We start from the raw sequence: 22,630 nt of genomic DNA on the forward strand, positions 1-22,630 counted from the left end.
TTTTGGGCGGTTCAGAGCCATCGTAGAAGACACTTGCCCAAGGTGTTACACAATAGGATTAAACATGAGATCATATGGTTAGGAAGCAAGCTTCTCAGTCACACAGTCACACCTGTGCCTACGCCCACATGGGGTAATATTGCACCTTTGTTTCCCCTGAACAAAATATCTATTTACTTCTATCATCTTTTGTTTGAGTCATTGGACTGTGGCCATGCTGGGGCACCACCTCCAAGAACTTTTAGACAAATGAATTGACCCAAGTACTTTTTTTTTCTTTTAAACCTGATAGTTATTCTATTAGTCTCTTTTGCTGAACCTCTAAGTTAGGGGGTATAAACACACCAACACCAGTTGTCAGATGGCAGTGGGGGACAAACACAGACAAAGACACACACACATATGACAGACTTCTTTCAGTTTCTGCCAACCAAATTCACTAACAAGGTTTTGATCAGCCCAAGGTGGAACACAATGGGACTGAACCTGAAACCATGTGGTTGGAAAGCAAACTTTTTACCACACAGTCACTTGCACTTGCTTGTTAAATATAATTCAAAAGCTAAGTAAGCTTTTCATATACTTCACAAAAGCATTACTTAAGAGAAATGGGTGGAGGGAAGGGTTACTTAAATACACTGATGTCACAAATTAGTGGAAAATATTGATTTCTAACATGCACACAATGCCACAAATTTTGGGAGAGAGATCAATTGATTTTGTTGATAACATGGAATGAGATGGTTGGGCACAGCTGTTTGGATGTTGGTGATTTGTCATGGCTGACTGGACATTGCACCTCTTTTGGCAACTGGTAGCAAATGCATGAACACACACACACACACATGCACACACACGTGTACATAGAGAGAGAAATATTGTACTTTATTAATTGAACGCTTCATAAAGAGAAATATACTTATAAACATAAACCAAGAAAGACAGAAAAGAGAGAAGGAAAGAAACGAAAAAAAGTTAAAATGGCAGATGTCAAATAAGTCAGCATTGAATCAGTGACATCAAATATGTGGTGCTAAGGGGTCTATTTTTTTAAAGGCTGCCTAATTGGAAAACTACTGATCCCCTTATTTTTACTGCATTTTAAACTAAATACATGGCATTGGCGACCAAATCGAAGCAATGACAATGAATTTCATAAATTGAACTCCCAGGGAGTATCGTAAGGCGGTTCAATTTCTGAAGGGCCGACTAAATAGGACCCCACTGACCTCCCTATTTTTACTGCATTTTAAACAAAATACATGGCACTGGCGACCAAATCGAAACAATGACAATGAACATCATACCATGAACTCCCATCGTAAGGAGATTCAATTTCTGAAGGGCCACTTAAACAGGGCCCCACCGACCCCACTATTTTTACTGCATTTACCTCGTTCCTATGCTTATTGATTAAACTATGATCAGCATCAGTGCTTAGCACATTTGCAGAAATAAGTTTGGGCATTCTAAATACCTTCAAGTACATTCAAAGTGGATATTTATATTTTGTAGTTTATGAAACTTATGTCTAGAAGAGTATAAATCTAGTTACCACATTTATGTGCTCTCAAGATGCCCAACCTGTTTTAAACATTTCATGTTTGAATTTAAGCCTCACATCCACCAAACAAATTTTTTATTGAATTATGTTTTGCACTAGTTTAAAAGTAGAAAAGTTAGCTGCTTTATTAAATCTGTCCAATCTTGTGATCATTTTAAAAATTAATTAAAAAATGTAGTTTGCTCTGGGAAGATGGTGAGCTGGAAGAATCATTACTGCAGCAGGCAAAATACATAGTAGCATTTTACCCTTCTTTACATTTTGAGCTCAAATTCCATCAAGGTCAGCTTTGCCTTTCATCCTTTTGGAGTCAATAAAATAAGGACCAGTTGAGCACTGGGGTCAATCTAATCTTGAATTACATCCTTAAAATTGCTGGCCTTGTGCCAAAATTTGAAATCAATATAGTTTGCTCTAGGATCTTTCTACTTTTTCCTCTTCCCAATTACTACTACTCATCCTTATAAATGTAGGGTAGACATGTTTTTCCTCTATGGCAAAACACCTATTTTTGTCCCAATTACTACTACTCACCCTTAAAATGTAGGGTAAACATGTTTTACCTCTATGGCAAAACACCTGTTCTTGTCCCAATTACTACACCCTTATAATGTAGAGTAGACATTTATTTCCTCTATAGCAAAACACCTGTTCTTGTCCCAATTACTACCACTCACCCTTATAATGTAGGGTAGACATTTATTTCCTCTATGGCAAAACACCTGTTCTTGTCCCAATTACTACCACTCACCCTTATAATGTAGGGTAGACATGTTTTCCTCTATGTCAAAACACCTGTTCTTGTCCCAATTACTACCACTCACCCTTATAATGTAGGGTAGACATTTATTTCCTCTATGGCAAAACACCTGTTCTTGTCCCAATTACTACCACTCACCCTTATAATGTACGGTAGACATGTTTTCCTCTATGGCAAAACACCTGTTCTTGTCCCAATTACTACTACTCACCCTTATAACGTAGGGTAGGCATGTTTTCCTCTATGGCAAAACACCTGTTCTTGTCCCAATTACTACCACTCACCCTTATAATGTAGGGTAGACATGTTTTCCTCTATAGCAAAACACATGTTCTTGTCCCAATCACTACCACTCACCCTTATAATGTAGGGTAGACATTTATTTCCTCCATGGCAAAACACCTGTTCTTGTCCCAATTACTACTTCTCACCCTTATAATGTAGGGTAGACATTTATTTCCTCTATAGCAAAACACCTGTTCTTGTCCCAATTAATACTACTCACCCTTATAATGTAGGGTAGACATGTTTTCCTCTATGGCAAAACACCTGTTCTTGTCCCAATTACTACTACTCACCCTTATAATGTAGGGTAGACATGTTTTCCTCTATGGCAAAACACCTGTTCTTGTCCCAATTAGTACCACTCACCCTTATAATGTAGGGTAGACATGTTTTCCTCTATGGCAAAACACCTGTTCTTGTCCCAATTACTACCACTCACCCTTATAATGTAGGGTAGACATGTTTTCCTCTATGGCAAAACACCTGTTCTTGTCCCAATTACTACCACTCACCCTTATAATGTAGGGTAGACATGTTTTCCTCTATAGCAAAACACCTGTTCTTGTCCCAATTACTACTACTCACCCTTATAAAGTAGGGTAGACATGTTTTCCTCTATGGCAAAACACCTGTTCTTGTCCCAATTACTACCACTCACCCTTATAATGTAGGGTAGACATGTTTTCCTTTATGGCAAAAACACCTGTTCTTGTCCCAATTACTACCACTCACCCTTATAATGTAGGGTAGACATTTATTTCCTCTATGGCAAAACACCTGTTCTTGTCCCAATTACTACCACTCACCCTTATAATGCAGGGTAGACATGTATTTCCTCTATAGCAAGACACCTGTTCTTGACCCTCTATCATACTTTAACCTCTCGATACCTGACAAAAAGCCACCTCCCCACTTCCTAACATCCCACCACCACTCCTATTTAGCCATGGGAACTTTTTCTTCTTTCCTTATCATTTTTGAATTGCAACTTACTCATTGAACTTCACTTGCACTGGTGGCACAAAAAAGAGTACTTAGTTCACATTGTAAGGTGGTTGGCATTAGGAAGGGCATCTGGGTACAGAAAACATGCCAAAGCTGACACTGGAGTTCAGCATAGACCAGTGGTTTGTCAGATCCTGTCAAACTGTCCAACCTATGGCAACAAGGAAAATGAATGATGACAATGTTGCTGATGATGTATAATCATGCAAAGGTTGAATAATAATAAATTTTCTGCAATTATATCTGAATTTACAGAACTATGTCAACAACAGTGGAATCTTTTATCTCTATCTTTTACTCATTTCAGAAATTGGACTGTGGCCATGCTAGGACACAGCCTTGAAAGATTTAGTCATAAAAATCAACCTCAGTACTTATTTATGTCTGGTACTTACTGTATTCATCTTTTGCTGAACTGCTAAGCTACAGGGATGTAAACAAACAAACATCAATTATCAAGTGGTAGCAGGGGAAGAAACACAGTTACAAAGATGCACGCACGTGCATGCACACACACACACACACACACATATATACAACCAACTTCCACACAGTTTCTGTCTGTCAAATTCACTCACACTTGCCCAAGGTGCTGCAGAGTGGGACTAAACATAAAAACCATATGGTCATAGACAAGCATTTTAACCACACAAAAACTACTACTTTCTAATAAAGAGCTAAAACACAGTGAATTAACTCGGACTGTCATCAACAGGGAGCACTTTGCATCACATTATCCCTAACTTGTGAACATGCAAGAAATTCAGCTTATATTTTTTTCTCTGGCACATGGTGAACTAAAATTAACATTTTATGTACATCTTCAGTGTAGATGGTCATATCTTATTTCATCATCATATATCATTTAACATGCGCTTTCCTATGCTTGCATGGGTTAGACAGAATTCGTTGAGGTAAATTTTCTATGGCTGGATTACCTTCCGGTTGCCAACCTTTACCTGCTTTCAGTCCAAGTAATATATTCCCATGGGATGACATATTTTTAGACAGAAGAATGGAAACAAACACCATTGCTTGTATTATTGTGATACTTGTTTTTACAACCATCACATGATGTCAGGCAGGACAAGAGCGCATGTGCATGCACACACATAAGCATATACTTACATGTTTGTGTGTGTGTGTGTGTGTGTATATATATATATATATATACACACATCATACATGCATACACACACACAAATGCCGGTGCTGCATTAACACACTCTTGTCGGTGCTACATAAACACACACATGAAAGTGACACGTAAAAGCACCCAGCACACTCTTAAGTGGTTGGTGCTAGGAAGGGTATCCAGCCATAGAAACCATGTCACAATAGACAGTTGGAGTCCAGACAGCTCCCTACTAGCCAGCTCCATGTTGAACCTTCTAACCCATGCAGGCATGGAAACAGATGTTAAATGATGAACAATGGTCACACACACATATGCATATTAGGTTTCTTTCAGTTTCCATCTACCAGATCCACTCACAAGACATTGGTTGATTCTGGGCAATAAATAGAAGACACTTGCCCAAGCTGTTGCACAGTGGGACTGAACCCAAGACTACATGGCCAAGGAGAAAGTTTCTTAACCACACAGCCACAGCTGTGTCTCATTCTATTTTGGAAATAGTCAATTCTCATGTAATGCTACTACTCCTGTAATACTAGAGTTAATCGATCAGAGAAAATATCAGGTATAAACACACAGCTTGCCAGCAGACTTTATTAGCTTATTTATAAATTACAGTTAGAACAAAACAAGCCTTTGGCTTCTAATTACTTGACTACTACTAAAGTACATACTCAGCTATGGGACTACCAATAATAAATATATAAACTTGTATGCTGACTAACTATGTGGTTAAGAAGCTGGTTTCCTAATCATGTGGTCATGGCTTCAATACATTGTGTGGCACTTTGGGCAAGTGTATTCTACTATAGCCTCAGGTCAATCAAAACCTTGTGTGTGGATTATGCAGATGGAAACAGAAAGAAGCCAACCCATGCTAGCATGGAAAACGGACGCTAAATGAATGATCTGTGTGTAGCCTTGTCTAGACATCACGTGATGGCTGTTAAAGAGCATCACTGTCATAGAAGCAATGTTGTTTGTTTCCAGTCTTCTGTGAAAAACGTGTCTGGCCCATGGAGAAATGCTACCTGGCTTGGAAGCAGGGGAGAATTGGTCACAAGAAGGGCATTCAACCATTGAAAATCCACCTCAACAAACTGTGTATGACCCCACACAAGCATGGAAAAGTGAACATTAAACGACAATGATGATGATGACAATACGTACAATCTGTTTAACCCTTTTGATACCAACCCAGCTGAAACCACCTCTGGCTCTGTAGTACGAATGTCTTCTTTTCATAAGTTTTGAATTAAAATCTTCCACTAAACCTAAGTCACCATTATGTTCCTAACACTATCTTAATGATAACTAAGTTATTTTACTAACTCTTTTGTTATATTTAAGATTAATTGAAAGAAACACAGAGCATCTCAACAGAAATATGGTAACAGAAAGGTTAAAGTGTATTTGAAATGAAACATGTTCATTGCATTGATTTGTCTTTTATCTTTTACTCGTTTCAGTCATTAGACTGCAGCCATAATGGGGCACGGCCTTCAAAAATTGTAGTCAAATGAATCGACCCCCAGGACTTACATTTTTTTAAACCTGACACTTATTTTATCAGTTTCTTTTGCTGAGCTACTTAGTTATGGGGATGTAAACATACAAACACCAGTTGTCAAGCAATGGTGGGGAATAAACACAGACACATATATACATATTTTATATACATGGCATCCATGCCTGTGGCATGTAAAAAGCACCCGCTACACTCTTGGAGTGGTTGGCATTAGGAAGGGCATCCAGCTGTAGAAACACTGCCAGATCAGACTGGGGCCTGGTGCAGCCTCCTGGCTTTCCAGACCCCGGTCAAACCGTCCAACCCATGCTAGCATGGAAAGCGGACATTAAATGATGATGATGATGATATATATATATATATATATATATATAAATAGACGATGGGCATTTGTTTTCCTCCTTTTTATGGTTGATAACAAAGCACCAGTTCAGGATGATGTGATTGGCAGAATTGTTGAAGTACCAGATGGGTTGCCTCATGACGCCAGTTTGAAGTCTGCACACTGAAAAAAGTCAATGGCTTTGGTCATCATCACCAACATCCTCTTTTAATGTCCATTTTCCATGCTGGCATGGGTTAGATGGTTTCACAGGAGCTAGACAGTCAGAAGACCATGCCAAACTCTTCTGTCTGCTTTCGTAAGGTTTCAAATGTTCGATGCCCTTCTTAAACTGTACTGCTCCTAAAACAGTTACCTTTCTCTTGAACAGTATCAGTGGCATGGAGAGGAGAGATTTCCATTTAAGGGCAACTGTCAGACTTCCACAAAAAAGAAAATTAGAGGTAAAAAAAAAATTTGCCCAACCTGCATAAACATGAGATACTTGGACAACCATACCTGATAGAAGACCCAGAAAACCTAACTATTCCAATGTGAAGTTAGAATAGTACCTTTATCCTAAAGTAGGCAGAAGTATATATCATGCATCTTGCTTAGGAATACTGTAAAATAGTTCTAACTTAAATGTGAATTTATGTTCACTGGATCAATAATTTAACAATTTAATGACTTAGCTACCACAGTTTTAAAATTAGGGCTGAAAATTACTAAAAGATCTGGTATTTATAAAATTACTAATAGATCTGGTATTTATGAGTCATAATCACTAACAAATTAAATGTATTATTAAAACGGTGAGCTTAATTATTTTCAATGTTTTCAATATAAGAAATAATCAAATCCCATTAAGGTTAAATATGATAATTAGGAAAAAGATATTAGGAAATAGTTAACATTATTCTCTGGTTAAACAAAAAGGCAGGCAATTTGTCATCATTAGTAGAAAGACAATTTTCACTATTGCTTGTTAGTTTTGTAGCAACTAAGAGCAGGTAGGGTTTGGGGTTCAGTCCCACTATGTGGCACTTTGCTAAGTGTCATCTGCTATAGCCTCAGGCTTTGTGAGTGGATTTGGTAGACAGAAACTGAAAGGAACTAACTGTGTGCGAAAATATGGGAGTGTATGTGTGGGTGTACGTGTATTTCACTGTTTCACTAAGGTAAGATCAACAAAAAAGTAGTCCATCCGTTGTGAGAAAAAATATTTAATGTACACAATATAAAGATATGAGGCTACAAATAGTTTCTTGCATTGGAGACATGAGTCCAGGTAAGTTTTTATAACATGCCTTGTGTCTGCAAGCAATCTTTGAGCTTGGAGATATAAGGCACTTTATAAAAACTTGTCTGGACCACTGTCTCCTAGCAAGAAACTTTTAATAGCTTGTATCTTTACAATGTGTACAGTAAATGATATACATCATCATCGTTGTTTAATGTGATATATATATATATATATATATATATATATATACAAAGTGAGATAGGGGTTATGAGTGTAACCCACTATGGAATATCCGTTATCCAATATACTGCCAGTGAAGTACCCAAAAGGCTAATACATAAATGCTTACAATTGTAATGCAATTAGTTCATTTATTGTATTAGATGGGCGAAGGTAAAATGTTTTACCTCAAATCATAATACAAACAAGAAAATGGAGGAACAGATTCTTTTCAATCATCAACTTACAGATAATACCAATTCATATAATTTATTCTCAATACATTTGACTAATATTAGGCACAATGAGATACCTTTATCTACAGGCTGAAACAGCTGTAAGATCCATTTTATATGTAATATTTTTATGGTATTATCTTACTTATTGATGTATATTGTTTTATTCTGTTGGATTTGGATGTTCCTATTTAATTAGTTAATAAATTATATGAACTGGTATTATCTGTAAGTTGATGATTGAAAGGAATCTGTTCCTCCATTTTCTTATTTGTATTATATATATATATAGATATAGATATAGATGCTAATATCAAACAGTGAGAATGAGTGCTCAACATCACATTGGTGGATAAATATTCTTTATTCGTGGAGTAAGTAGACTACCATTGGTTTCATGCAGGGAGGGATATCTACTAAAAATTATTTAAGTTTGTACTTTGGGACATTAGTGTTCGTCTCCTGTTTTTATCCAAGATAGAGCCAAACACCAATGTCCCAAGGTACAGACATGAATAATTGCTAGGAAATATCTCTCCCAACATGAAACTAATGGTAGTCTGGTTACCCAATGAATAAAAAGTGTGTGTGTGTGTGTGTCTGCACGCGTGCGTGCATGTCTTCTTGTTTTGACTTCACACCATATTTATAAAATAAGTGCCGTCATCAAGCAAGCAGTGTCTTGTTTCCATGGAAACATGTCTGGTCTTTGAGAAATATTACCTTACTTGGAAACAAGTGAGTGTTGGCAATGGGAAAAGCATCCAGCCAAAGAAAATCAACTTCAACAAATTCTGTGTTACCCATTCAAGCATGGAAAAGTGGATGTAAAAAGGGTGATGATGGCTAATTATAATACTGGCATGCTTGTAATAATTAGTGGTGCTAAGAAATGATACTGCTGATAATTAATTACTCTGTCTATGCACAGTAATTCATTTGGCAATAAACAATATCTTTTACCTTTTACTTGTTTCAGTCATTAGACTGTGGCCATGCTGGGGCACCACTTTGAAGAACCTTTAGTCAAATGAATTGACCCCAGTATTTTTTTTTGTTTATTCTATCGATCTCTTTTGCTGAACCTCTAAGTTACAGGGACATAAAACACACCAGCACCAGTTGTCAAGTGGTGGTGGGGAACAAACACACACACACACACACACATATATGATGGGCTTCTTTCAGTTTCCGTCTACCAAATCCACTCACAAGGATTTGGTCAGCCGAAGGCTATAGCAGAAGACATTTGCCCAAGGTGCCATGTAGTGGGACTGAACCCGGAACCATGTGGTTGGGAAGCAAGCTTTCAGTCATATTTCTTATATCAAATGTAGAAGAAGTAACTATAGTTAGTAATATAGATTCAATGATAAGGAGACTGCAAAAAAAAATGTTATACTACTGCTCCAACTCATTTCTAGTTATTTCCAAATTAGAGATGATTTAGAAGATTAAATTTAGCAAATCAATTTTGTTTTCTTTCAACAAGAAATATTTTTCCTTTTGGCAAAAGGAAAATAACATCTTATGTTCTAACCTTGCGTAACATTTGTCTCTTTTAACCTACATTAATAGATATCTAAATATTGTAAACTATGGCTTTACTATTTTTTATTGTAAACTATGGCTTTACTATTTTTTTTTAATCTCTTCCAATCTAGACAAAATTATAAGAAAGTATTTGAAAATGGGCATAAGCATAGCTGTGTGGTTTATAGGATCGGACCCACTGTGGCAAGTGTCTTCTTCTATAGCCCTGGGCTAACCAAAGCCTTCAGAGTGGATTTGTTAGATAGAAACTGATAGAAGTCCCTCATACGTGTGTACGTGTATGTGTTTGTCAAACCTCTATCCCAACAGCTTGGCAACTGGTGTTGGTTTGTTTACATTCTTGTGACTTAGCAGTTCAGAAAAAGAGACAAGGCTTATAAAATAAGTACTGGGGTTAAATTGTTTGACTGAAAAACTTTCAAGGTGAAGCCCCAGCATGACCACAACCCAGTGACTGAAACCAGTAAAAGAAAACCCATATGGCTACTAAACTAGGATATTGCATCACTATAGATACTATTGTATGTTCTTAACGAGTTTGTTTCCATGGTAATTATTATTCTCAATACCTTGATTTCTACATGACTCATCATTTTTTAACCCTTTAGCATTTAATACAGCCATATCCAGCCCAAATATTCTGCCTGTTTTATGCTAGATCCAACCTCTCACACCAACCCTACAATGTCATTCTAAAAACAAACAACCGCATCATCGAAATCTCAATGCTTTGAGATAATGCATAATAAATTCAAAACATTGTGAATAGGCAGAATGTTAGAGTGAATCAGAATGCTAAAGAGCTAATGTCTACTATGGGTTAGATTGAAAATGTTGAGATGGGTTTTATTTTCTATGGCCAGATGCCCTTCCTGTTACGAATCCTCACCTGCTTCCAAGTAAGGTAACACTTCCCTATGGCCAGACATGTTTTTATGAAGGACTGGAAATGAAGGACACCACTTGTATGAAGGTGACATTCATTTACAATCATCATGTAATGTCAAGACACAGAGACAATAATACACACACACACACATTAACATAGAATGGGGTTCTTTCAGTTTCCATCTACCACATCCACTCACAAGGCTTTGGTCGGCTAGTAGCTATAATACAAGGCACTGCCAAATGTGCTACACAGTGGGACTAAACCTGAAGTTATGTAGCTGGAAAGCATGTTAAATTGAACTGCTGGAAATAGTAACCAAAACTCTCTTAATCATCTTAAAATATAATAAAACACATTGAATAACAAATTCTCAGATATGGCTGTATGGATCAGAGTTCACTGCAAAACAGCCTGGTTTCATGTTCTGTCCTACTTCATGGCAATTTAGACAAATGTCTTATAGGCCAATCAATTCCTTGAGAGTAGAATTGATAGACAGAAACTATTGTGTGTGTTTGTGCTGACATCTACATGTTCACATGACAGCATCTAAACAAAATGGTAAATCTGTATCTGATGGCATAAAGGACAAACAGGTATATTAGACACACCCCAATTTCAGAAGCATATATTGAGGAAAACTGTTTTAAGGTAGTCAACCTAAAAGGAGGCCTAACTTTGCATATGGAACCTGGGGGTGATATTTTGAGATATTTTTTCATGTAAAAAGTGTATTTTATATACTAATATAGTACTCTCAGCAAACAGTATATCCAGCTAGTGGAATAAAAAGAAATCCCTAATTTGAAAAACAGTTAAGGGCTGGCAACAAGAAGGGCATCAGGCTGTAAAATGCTACCTCAAATAAGTCTTTGTCCAACCCATACCAGCACGAAAAAACAGACATATAAGTGATTATAAAAATATAAGAGATGGTCACAGCTTACAAGCTCAGTTGGGCCAACTTGGGGCTAAACAATAATTCTTATTCTGACTCACATTTAAAAAAATATTAGTTATGACTTTTAACGAAAAAGCAGTAGAGATGTCAGGTGCACATTGTTATGGAATCTTCTAGATCAGCAGTTCCTAACAGAGGTGCATATGACCTGGGGGGGGGTATATTTAGGATTTTGCTGTTAAAATCTAATTGCAATAAATTGGTTTCACTTCGACAATAGACAAAATAATTTAACAATATTTTTATACAATTCCTAATAATGTTTAATTATAAAAATATAATGAGATTTTTTAAACATGGAGTGGTTATGAAGGTCCACCTGAGTAAAACAGGAATTAAATGGGTCCATGGGAACAAAAAAAAGATCGTTGAGAAACCACTGCTCTAAATGGTAATTCAACTTGCTACATGTGGCTGCGATATTTAGCAGCTATGTTTCCCTCAAACCATGTGCTATTGACTTGAGAAAAGAAAGGACATGTTAGAATATGTAGAGTTAAATATACTACCAAAAAGGGATGGTCATGGCTGGAATGCCTTTGATCATAGGTCTGTCTGCTCAACAAGGATTGACTTGGGACTAAACAAACAACTACTAACAAATAAGTTGTGATAATCAGGGAGCTTCTACATGGTTACTAAACCTGCAAAAATTATTAGCCAAATCCCTCCCAAAAAAGAACATAGGAATAATTCTTTCTATCATGGGCACAAGGCCTGAATTTTGGCAGGGAAGGGGCCAGTCGATTACACTGACCCCAGTACACAACTGGTACTTAATTTATCAACCTCGAGAGGATGAAAGGCAAAATCAACCTCTGCGGAATTTGAACTCAGAACATAGCGGCAGACAAAATAGCGCTAAGCATTTCACCCGGTGTGCTAACGATTCTGCCAGCTCACTGCCTTAAGAACATAAGAATAATGTAACTAGAACTAAATTATCCAAACAAAACACACACACATACAGACATCATATAAACATTTGTTTAAATTATGCAGATTACCTTGGTGTTCTGCTTTTTTGAATTATTCTAAGTCCCTTGACTACTGAAAATAAGGTTGGACAATTGCCATGCTAATGGCTAAAGTGTCTGTAACTCTACTCATCACCAAACAATAAGCTTGTCCTTTTCTTTAATGGCATATCAACTCTGGAGAAATTCTTGATTATTGAGATTACCTCCCTTTATCATGTGCAGCTGGTCATAATTGCCATTTGGTAATTTTGATACATCTTCTAGAGGCAGAGATAATTTCAATAAATCAAGAATCTATGTTGTGTGGTATTTGATATACCTGTATATGACTATGTTGTTCAAATACATGCCACTGGCCACTCTGAATTTTTATTTCCCACCACTGTCTATCTATTTGGCTCTACCTCTAATTCATTCTCTCTCTCTGTCTTCTAAATGTGAGTAGGTATGTAACTCTTCTACAACAAAAAGATGCTCCACTCCAACCTCTTCCTTCATATCTTAATCACATGTAAAATATGGATACAGCATCCTCCCTCTCTAGGTTTGTTGACTTGTATGAACAACATGGTAACCCCAATTGTGCCAGTGACATGAAAAACTTGCAGTACACACTGTAAAGTGATTGATGTTGGGAACAGCATCCAGCTTCAGAAACTATGTCAAAGCAGACAGTGAAGTACAAAGCAGCTCTTTTAACCCATCAGATCCTTGTCAACAGTCCAACCCACACCAGCATGGAACATGGACATTAAAAGAGGGTTACGGCATATATGTGTGTGTGTGGCATGTGGCCAAGTGGCTAGTGTTGGGGTCGAGGGCTCAGTTCCTGCACAGGGCTGCACGTTATGTCCTTGAGCAAGGCATTTCATTTCATGTTATTCCAACTTACTCAGCTGTAAATAACTAGCAGCCAAGTGCCGGCATGGTCGCTTCCTCTCCTCCCAGTTCCCAAATCATCAATATTAAGCTGGGTTGAGGGTAGGAAAGCTCAGAGCATGTCTACATCTGCTCGCAACTACAGAGGCACCTAGAATGATTAGAGAAAGCACGGTACAAGCTCGTTATACTCGATCGAGAGTGACGGCTAAACTTAAGCGCGCACACGCATGATTGATATTTTGATATCGTTTCCTATTTTTTTACCCAAAATTCTGAAAGATATATATCTAATATAAAGAGTTTATGAGAGACCATCGACCTGTTTGAAATAAAAGCAAAATCTCATTCAAACAACATCCTAACGTTTAGCAAAAGATAACGCCTTGGTCAAAGCTGGGATAGCTTTTCAAATCATAGGTCTATCTGCTCTGCAGTCTTGACCTTGGGCTAAACAGCGACATGTATGTACATATACACACAAAAACAGATAGATGTACAGTTCCCATTTGTTAACGCAAACGTATACAGTAACAGATAGGTCTAGAATAGATATTTGCGGAGTATGGTTTAACTCAGAGGCGTTTTCATAATTGACAGGTATTTGCTTTAGTCTATTCAGCTGATAACCGGTTCCACAAATGGTTAGCATCAGAAAGGGCAACCATCAGGCCCATGTCGTAGACAAACGGAATAAATATAAAAGTTCACTTATACACACCTCCATACACAGAACTTTACAAGATATTCGGCTTATATATATATATATATATATATATACTTGTTTCAGTCATTTGATAGCAGCCATGCTGGAGCACCGCCTTATGTTATATACATATATATTACATACACATATACAGCATGCATATAGGTGCCATGTACTATATGCGTAACTAATCAATCGGTGATATTAATTCATTATTATTTTATATACCTGCATATTTAAAGCATGCACGTTTGTCTTAAGAGTATATATAAAACAACGTACTAAGAACATCATGTATATATGTGTATGTGTGGTTATTACGCCTATATATATATATATATATATATATAGCGTAATAACCACAGTTCGACCTATCCCACCCTATGTAACAACCGGAACATTTATGATGGTAATGATGTAAACGGTGAAAAAGTCGATGTTGGTGGTGATGATTACTAAAGTGGCATCAGCTGACAATAACAACATACGAATGCCCAGTTTGGCTAGACTTTTTATTAGTACTATTTTTTTTTTCTTAAAAAAAAATTAACTTCCGATATTTTTCATCTTAACACGAGTTTGGCAACTAATTTTTCTCTCAACCTTTCTCGTTAACTACATATATATATATACATATATATATATATATATATATATATATATATGTAACATTTTTTAAAATCAAACTTCTTTGTAGTATAAAAAAATTATTATCCATCGCAGAACGATATTTTGACTAAATAAATATTATTTTGCATATGCTTCAATATATATATATATATATATATATAGGTATGTGTGTTTTATATCATTCTTGGAAATTCAAAGACGTTTTTCCGCTCATTCATATTTTATGTGAATAAATATGTGGAACTATCTTTTAGAACATGTATGTATATAGGTGTGTGAATGTGTGTATATACACACACACACTATATACACCCACTCTAAACACATTATATATATATATATATATATATATATATATAATGTATGTGTGTCTTGCAAACATGTCTGCATTTTACGTGTATGTTATACATGTGGCGCAACAAAAATTGTACCCAAACAAATGATGATAATTAACTGATAAATAACATAGATTAATAAATAACAACGAGTCATTCACGGAAAATATTTTAAGTTTCATGTTATACGCACATATATATACACATCTGTATTCACTCATATATATACATATATTTATGGTTCCCATTTGCCGACGTGGACGTACAAAATATATACGCCACGAAATATACACACACACACACACACACACACACACACATATATATATATATATACGTAGGTAGAGTATACGCAGTATATATATATTGATGTAGTTCCCACTTGCCGACGTGGACGTATAGTAAATTATATATACTCGCGCGTGGCGTATTTAACGAAGAGTTGTCTTCATAAATGACAAGTACATTAGATAGATAGATAGATAGATAGATACGCGTGTGACGCATGTGTAATACATATAAAGATAACGTATGTACGTAAGCGTGAAGATATATAAAAAAACGTGTGTCTGCATGTATGTATAAAGCAGGTACTTCGTGGGCATGCAAACGTATGTCTGTGTGTAAAGGAGGCAGGATGTCGTACGGCTGGGGATACTACGAAACACATTTTTCGGCTAGGTCACATTTATATACCTACATGTGCATATATATATATATGCATGTATGTATGTATGTATACATGTGTATGCATATACATATATATACATACACACACAGCTTTCACACATGTTCACATAAACACACACTAACGTGTGTGTGTATATATACATACATACATATATATATATATTTGTATATATATATATATACAGCGTTATGTGTATTATTCACATACATAGGTAGATTAATAGCAGCAGACTATTAAAGTGGTTGAATCGGTGGTTGATGGGTCATTAGTAAATGCTCAAGTTTTCGGTAAGCACATGTAGCCGGAAACTGGGGGTGGGTTGGAAAAAAAAAATAAAGGATGGTTTTTTTAAGGCAAAACCGTTTTAACTTACCTTGTATACTACGTCGGCGAGCCGTTTCCCTTAAATCGTAGCCGGGCGAAGTCCGTTGATGTTCAACGGGACTCAAGTTCGGACTTAAGTTCAAGATAGGTGGACTGTGTGTGCTAAAGAAGTGTCCTGTGTTGTCATTATTGGAGTTGGTCGGCATGTTGGTAATCTGCCCCATTTCAGAGAGCAGAGTACCGCTTTCGGGTGTGTAGAGAGACTCCGAGGCGGCAGAGACTAAAGATGGTGAGATACGACCGCTGTAACTGGCTGAAGGTTTCGACGACAGAAGAGAGTATGTGCGGGCAAGTTGGGCTTCTTTCTGGCTAGTGGCAACTGGCATGTCGTGGGATCGACTTAGCCTCTGTTCCACTTTGTGTCCACACGAGCTTAACACACAAAAAAGCTAAGCTGTTCACTAGATTAAATAAGCTTTCCTTATGAGAAAATCTGGATCTGTAACAGATAAGGATTGAAGAAAATAAATACAAAATTTAGATAGAGAAAACAGCTACTTTTTTGTTTTTCTATCTTTCTTATGTCTACTTTAACATCTAACGAATAAATGATAGGAGGGGATGGAAAGACGAGAGAAATCAGAAAAGAATGTATTGACCGATGTGTAGTGATGAGGCTCCTTACGAACGTGTGCGTGTATGTATATATCTGTGTATGTACGTACATACATACGAACGTCAGTATGCAGGCGTGTAGGTATGTAAATATATATATATATATAGCTGTGTTTATATGTATGTGTATAGTTTGTTCTATACATACATGCACAATCAATCGTCTTATTTAACCTCTTCCAAACAGTTCACACAGATTTCGAAATAGTTGTTGTTTTATTAATGACTCGATGGAGTTTCTAACAAATATTTTTATGAAATTCCAAGTAATTTCCTCAGCGATATTATTGTTCATAGATAATAACAGTTTCTGTTTCGAGAGAAGGCCACTTATAAAGAATACATACAAGTGTCGATATATAGGTACTTATTTTATTGATCTCGATGGGATGAAATACTAGATGAGATGCGAACTTGGAATCGTCGAGTATTGAACTTAACGATTCTCAAATACTGTTCAGCATCAATCCAACTTCTCCACTATTTATGTTTTCACCAAATAATTTATTTTTTCCTTGAAAGTTTTCTATAAGGAAAATAGAAGTTGTGGTGTTCATACATTTCACAAGTATTGAGCCAATATGGTGCTGTAATAATATAAATCATATTGTTGGATATATTTCTTAAATCAGTAATTTTGATTTTTTTTTTTCAAGAAACTAAACTATTTATTTGATTTAAAAAAATAAAAATTCAATTTGTATAAAATAAATCCTGAAGCTTTGAACTCTGGTAGAAGAAAAAAAGTGGGAGGCATGAAGAAAAATAACAAAGTAAAATAACCCACCGAACGTATCTTATAGAAATTAATGAGAAGGAATGAAAGAATAAATAGAAACACAGTCGGACGAATATAACAAGCTAAAAGCTATTGGGACTGATAACGCCATGCAGTCGGCGGCATGCAGTATTGCACCAAGGCTTGCACAGTGAAGACTAATACCACTGCATCAAGGGCCATTGCCACCACCAATGCGGACTGTTTATCACATTTTATACTGCAGCATCTCTCCCTTATTTCTTTCAGAGCTTCGTTTCCCTTTTTGTAACCTTTTTAAACTTTTTGTACCTTTATCACTTTTAGAAGTCGTTTTAAATATCCTCTTCAAGTAAATATAATATTTCATGTTTTGAAAAAAAAAATACGTCATAATATTAATGATTTCTTTTATGAATAATAATAATAATATAGTTCATGGAAAATTCTTTAAAAAAAAAACATTGAAATATCTTTATTTCAGATACCATCATATGATGCGATTTAATTTCATCCGGTTCAATAATACTGCAACATATTTATACTAGGGTGGGGGACCTATGAGTGAACGAGGGTTTCATTCTAAGTCTATTATTAAAAAGAAGGTAAAGAAGAAAAGAAAAACATGCTTTCGATCGAAACCTTTATTAATAGCGATCGAAAATATACTTCCTATACCGGATGTTTCACTGCAAGGCTATCATCAAGCAGATAGCAGTCGTAGGATTTGCAGGTATATAATATATGACGAAGCTGTCTGATCCGGTTTCAAGTTTAGCTTGGGAATATGACGCATATAAAATGTTCAATAGCGGATGTGGATTGAGATCAAGATATTTTCTTGCGAATTAGACTTCATGTGATCAATTGATTTCATATAAACTTAAAACAATTACTTTTCTTTATAATTTTCATGAAACCAAATTTTTAAAAAAATAAATAAAAAAAGGTGGGATGGAGAGAGTTTAGAAAACGAAGTTTTCTGGCTATGGAGGTCAGGAGAAAAATGTCGGTTTGTGTCAATGTCTCGTAGAGCGACGAAGTTTCTTTCAATTTCGCGATTTTTGAATGGTTTATTTGACATAGGAATACAAATAAATATCTATTGCAATGTGAAATTAATGACATTACCAATATATATATATATATATATATAGTTCTTTCGAGTCTTATTTTAAGCTTTCAAAATTCTTTACAAAATCTGATGGATCTTATTTTACTGAGAAAAATGTAAACAGAAAAGATTGAAGCAGAAACTAGTGTGTGTATATATATATATATTATATATATATATATATATATATATATATATATAGCAGCTGATAATGTAAAAATATGTCAACAAAAGATCTGTCACATTAAAATATTACAACAGTAGGTTTTTCACTTGACCAAAATTTAACTGACGTTTAATTTGAAGTCTATTTCAATTTCTTTTAAAAACAAAACTGAGATCAAGAAATATTGTTCTTGTTCTTCCAATTTAAATACCCCTAAGCTAACCTTACTAAAATCTTTTACCCTCAATAAAGGCCTATAGTTAGCTTCTCCTTCACATGTGGGTGCTATATTTTATGCTAAAAGTACATGCTTAGAATCTCACTTTTTACGTATTCAATAAACATCGAGTATGGAATAGAATTGTGCGTGTGTGTGTGTATTCATTTAATACTTCAGAGTGTAAACTGCATTTAAAGAAAACCTAAAGCTGTTTAGTTTTTCTAAACAGAATACATCAGCTATAAAAGTTTAATTAATACTTAGAACTACAGTATGTTTTATTACAACCAGCCAACCAACCAACCCGCCGGCTTTAAGATACGTACAATTAACCATACCAACCTCTGGTTTCGTTCTCTCTATATCTCCCGTATCCAGTTCGAGGTATACAATAATAAATGAAGATATATGATATAGAGCTTTATAATAAAGTCTCCCAATTTTACTTGCTATATAATCTGTTGAGGTCTAAAGTTGTTTAAGGATTCGTTAAAATGTATAAGAAAAATAATGTACCCTCCAAATTTGTAAAACGAGAGAGAGCAGACAGGTAACTGAAGCCAGTATAATTTGGCTGAGTAAACGATTTCACCAGCAACTAAGTATATAAGAAATATTTCAGCCGATATTACCTATCCCTAAGCTAAACTACTGGAATATGAATAGACAAACATCGGGTGGAGTGCCAAGAAAAGGATTCCCCGCCTACTTTTAGTGACGTCACATCCGTAGGAAATACCTTTTGACACAATGTTTTGTTTTGTTGACGAATTTTTTTAAAATTTTGAACATCGTCGATATCCGGTATGTAAAATATAAACAAATTTTGAAACTTGAATAAAAACAATTTTATTTAATATTTTCATGATTATATTAGAAATATATAAGTAAAATTTTAAGTTTCGAATAATAATCTTGAAATAATATTTTCTTTTTGTTTTACTTTTTTAATCCTTTTTATCCGTCATGTATACAATAATAAACAATGACGTCATTATATCACTTGATCCAAATGCTGTAATTTGATTGGTCAAAATGTTATTGTTTTGATGATGACGAATGTATGTTTTTTTTAGAGAGTACATTCGAGAAAGACGTGTTTGTATGCGAATGAGTTACTCGGTGGAAGGAATCTGTGCCATGAACACAGGGAACATTATACATCATCGCCCTGATCAAAATTCATTTAAAAACCGGACTTCGAGTTGTAAAAACAAATCAGTTTATGTCTACACAACAAATCGCATAGGCATCTATCTATGACTGGAAGCATCAACAGACAGGCTTTCACTTTGGAAGACGAAAAAAAGCTAATCGCCATTTTGAGAACGAAAACTGTTTTTATCAAGTGACTCTTATTTTTCTTTTCTCTCCTATTTTGTTATTATTTCAATAATTACCTTTACTTTTTTTAGGTCTTGTAGTTATATTTTTCTTATTTCAAGAAATCAACTTCTAAATTTTAATTTGGTTAATGTTTTTTTTTTGTTAAGAGTAACTTCGCTTTCACTAAATCTTGACTATTTTTAATTTTTGTAATTATTTCTCAAGTAGATTAATATTAAGCTATCAGAAATATAACTCTTTATTTTTACGACAAAAAAAAACAGAAAGAAAAGAAAACAAAGCTAAGTTATAATTTTTTATATGTAAAGTAAAAATAGAAATTTTTAAAAATATTTAAATCCTATTTAACTGTAAAGAGGTGAAGAAGAAGAAGAAAAAGCTCGTTGAACTGGTTTTATTATCAAACAGCCATAATAAGTGCGTGTATTTTTATCTGCTACCATCAGACCAGAGTCGAGTGCTTGCAGTGGTGTACGTGTTTAGAAGCTAGCAGCTAAAAACAACAACATTAACAGAGCAGTAGCAGTGAGTGAAGCTAAGCTCGCCAGCATCTGGAACAAATCTAGTCTGCTGCTGTTTATTATTATTATATGCTTTACCTGTGTATGTTTACACAAACCTGCTGCCAGTCACTTTAACTTTCGCCAGGCGATTAGCTCAACAACGAAAGTAAAGCACTTTTCACCTTCGAATTTAATGAACACCATTTTGATTCTTGCAAATAGCAGCAGCAACAACAACAATAATACTACAAATATTAATAACCAAAGAAAACCTGCAGCAAAGATTTTTGACCTATGACTTTCCCCAAAATGAAGAAAATTGGAACGGGTGCTTCAGGACAAGTGCGGCTGCAACGCCAATCCATGGCAGGTACAACAAAGAGAGCCTATCAACATCATCACCATCACCAACAACAGCAGCAGCACTCTTTTAATAAGAATGGACCAGCCATCTCTTCTGACAACAGCTTTGCGTTATCTACGCCATCGATGAATCGGGTGGCGCAGCAGCAGCAACAACAACATAAACTGCAGCAGCAGCACTTGCAGCAGTTAATTCAAAAGCTGCAGTCGAACAACAACAATAATTCAAACAATATGGCTGTGTTGCCACAAATGTATTATTCGTCCTATACACAGCAGCAGCATCAACACCAGCAACTGCAAACACCACACTTTAATAACAACCAACAACGTCGGCACAACAGTAGCAGTATTACTACTGCAACCACCACCACCTCTACTAATAATAATAATCAGCAGCTCCGCAGCTTACTCACACACGAAGGAGACATTCCGTCCTTGGCCTCTACTACAACCACTAATAATAATAATAATACCAGTCAAGTGTCATCTAAAGCGGACACAGCTCCCTCTAGTGCTGTTCCGGGTAATGCCTATGCAGCGGCCAAATTCAGTGACCCTCCTTCACCCAAAGTGCTTCCGAAACCGCCTGTTCATTGGACTACAACGACAAAGACCACAGTTCCTTTCAATAGTGACGACATGGCATTATCGTTTCAAGCAGCGATGGCAGCTGCCAGTGCAGCAGCATCGAAGAGCCACATCCCCATGGGTAACAACAACAACATCAGCATCAATAATGTTGGTAGTAATATCAGTTGTGCTAGTGATGCCAGACTGCCCTTCCCTGCTGCCCCTCCTCCTTACTGTTCCAGTTCTGCTGATAACATCACCAGTCATTTGAGGATGATGCTCAAGTTAACAGTTCAGGCGTAAGACAAACAGACACAGACAGATAGACAGATCGTGGCATATCTGGACTCCCTCATGAAATATAAAAAATAACCAAAAAAATACGACAAAAATATATACAGAACGAATCAGGAAATAAGAAGAATAATATAAGATGATTAAAAAATGACGAACGAAACGAATAAGTTAAAACTATTTAAAAACAGAAAATGAAAATCGTCTGGGTGGGGGGTTTATCAAAATGTGAATCAAGAGAACCACTTCCGAACAGTTCTTTAAAAAAAATCTGTGTTATCTGATCGGCGAACATTCCAAATATTTTTATAATGATTATGGATCAGTATTAACGAAATGTGCTTTTTTTCAGTGAAGGTGCAT

The 22,630-nt window shown here is 35.8% G+C and overlaps 2 protein-coding genes across 2 annotated transcripts in view; one reads left to right on the top strand and one right to left on the bottom strand.

The window, feature by feature from the left end:
• Nucleotides 1–19,812, bottom strand: part of LOC115215248 (RING finger protein 44) — a 319,144-nt gene extending 299,332 nt beyond the window's left edge. The window contains exons 1-2 of the mRNA XM_029784489.2: nucleotides 19,530–19,812; nucleotides 16,305–16,754 (exon numbers count right to left, since the gene is read on the bottom strand). Of these exons, the coding sequence (XP_029640349.1) occupies nucleotides 16,305–16,641 (337 nt within the window). The 5' untranslated portion in view covers nucleotides 16,642–16,754; nucleotides 19,530–19,812. The remainder of the gene's footprint in view (nucleotides 1–16,304; nucleotides 16,755–19,529) is intronic.
• An 836-nt stretch (nucleotides 19,813–20,648) lies between these two features.
• On the top strand, nucleotides 20,649–22,407 carry LOC115215228 (putative uncharacterized protein DDB_G0279653). The gene has a single exon (XM_029784453.2). The coding sequence runs from the start codon at nucleotides 21,332–21,334 to the stop codon at nucleotides 22,274–22,276; it is 945 nt and encodes a 314-aa protein (XP_029640313.1). The 5' UTR covers nucleotides 20,649–21,331; the 3' UTR covers nucleotides 22,277–22,407.
• The last annotated feature ends 223 nt before the right edge of the window (nucleotides 22,408–22,630 follow it).

The sequence above is a fragment of the Octopus sinensis genome, linkage group LG8 (genome assembly GCF_006345805.1).
Source record: "Octopus sinensis linkage group LG8, ASM634580v1, whole genome shotgun sequence".
NCBI lineage: Eukaryota > Metazoa > Mollusca > Cephalopoda > Octopoda > Octopodidae > Octopus > Octopus sinensis.

Excerpts from the sequence above, each read along its gene's own strand:
- LOC115215228 (XM_029784453.2), top strand. The coding sequence starts at position 21,332 with ATGACTTTCCCCAAAATGAAGAAAATTGGAACGGGTGCTTCAGGACAA.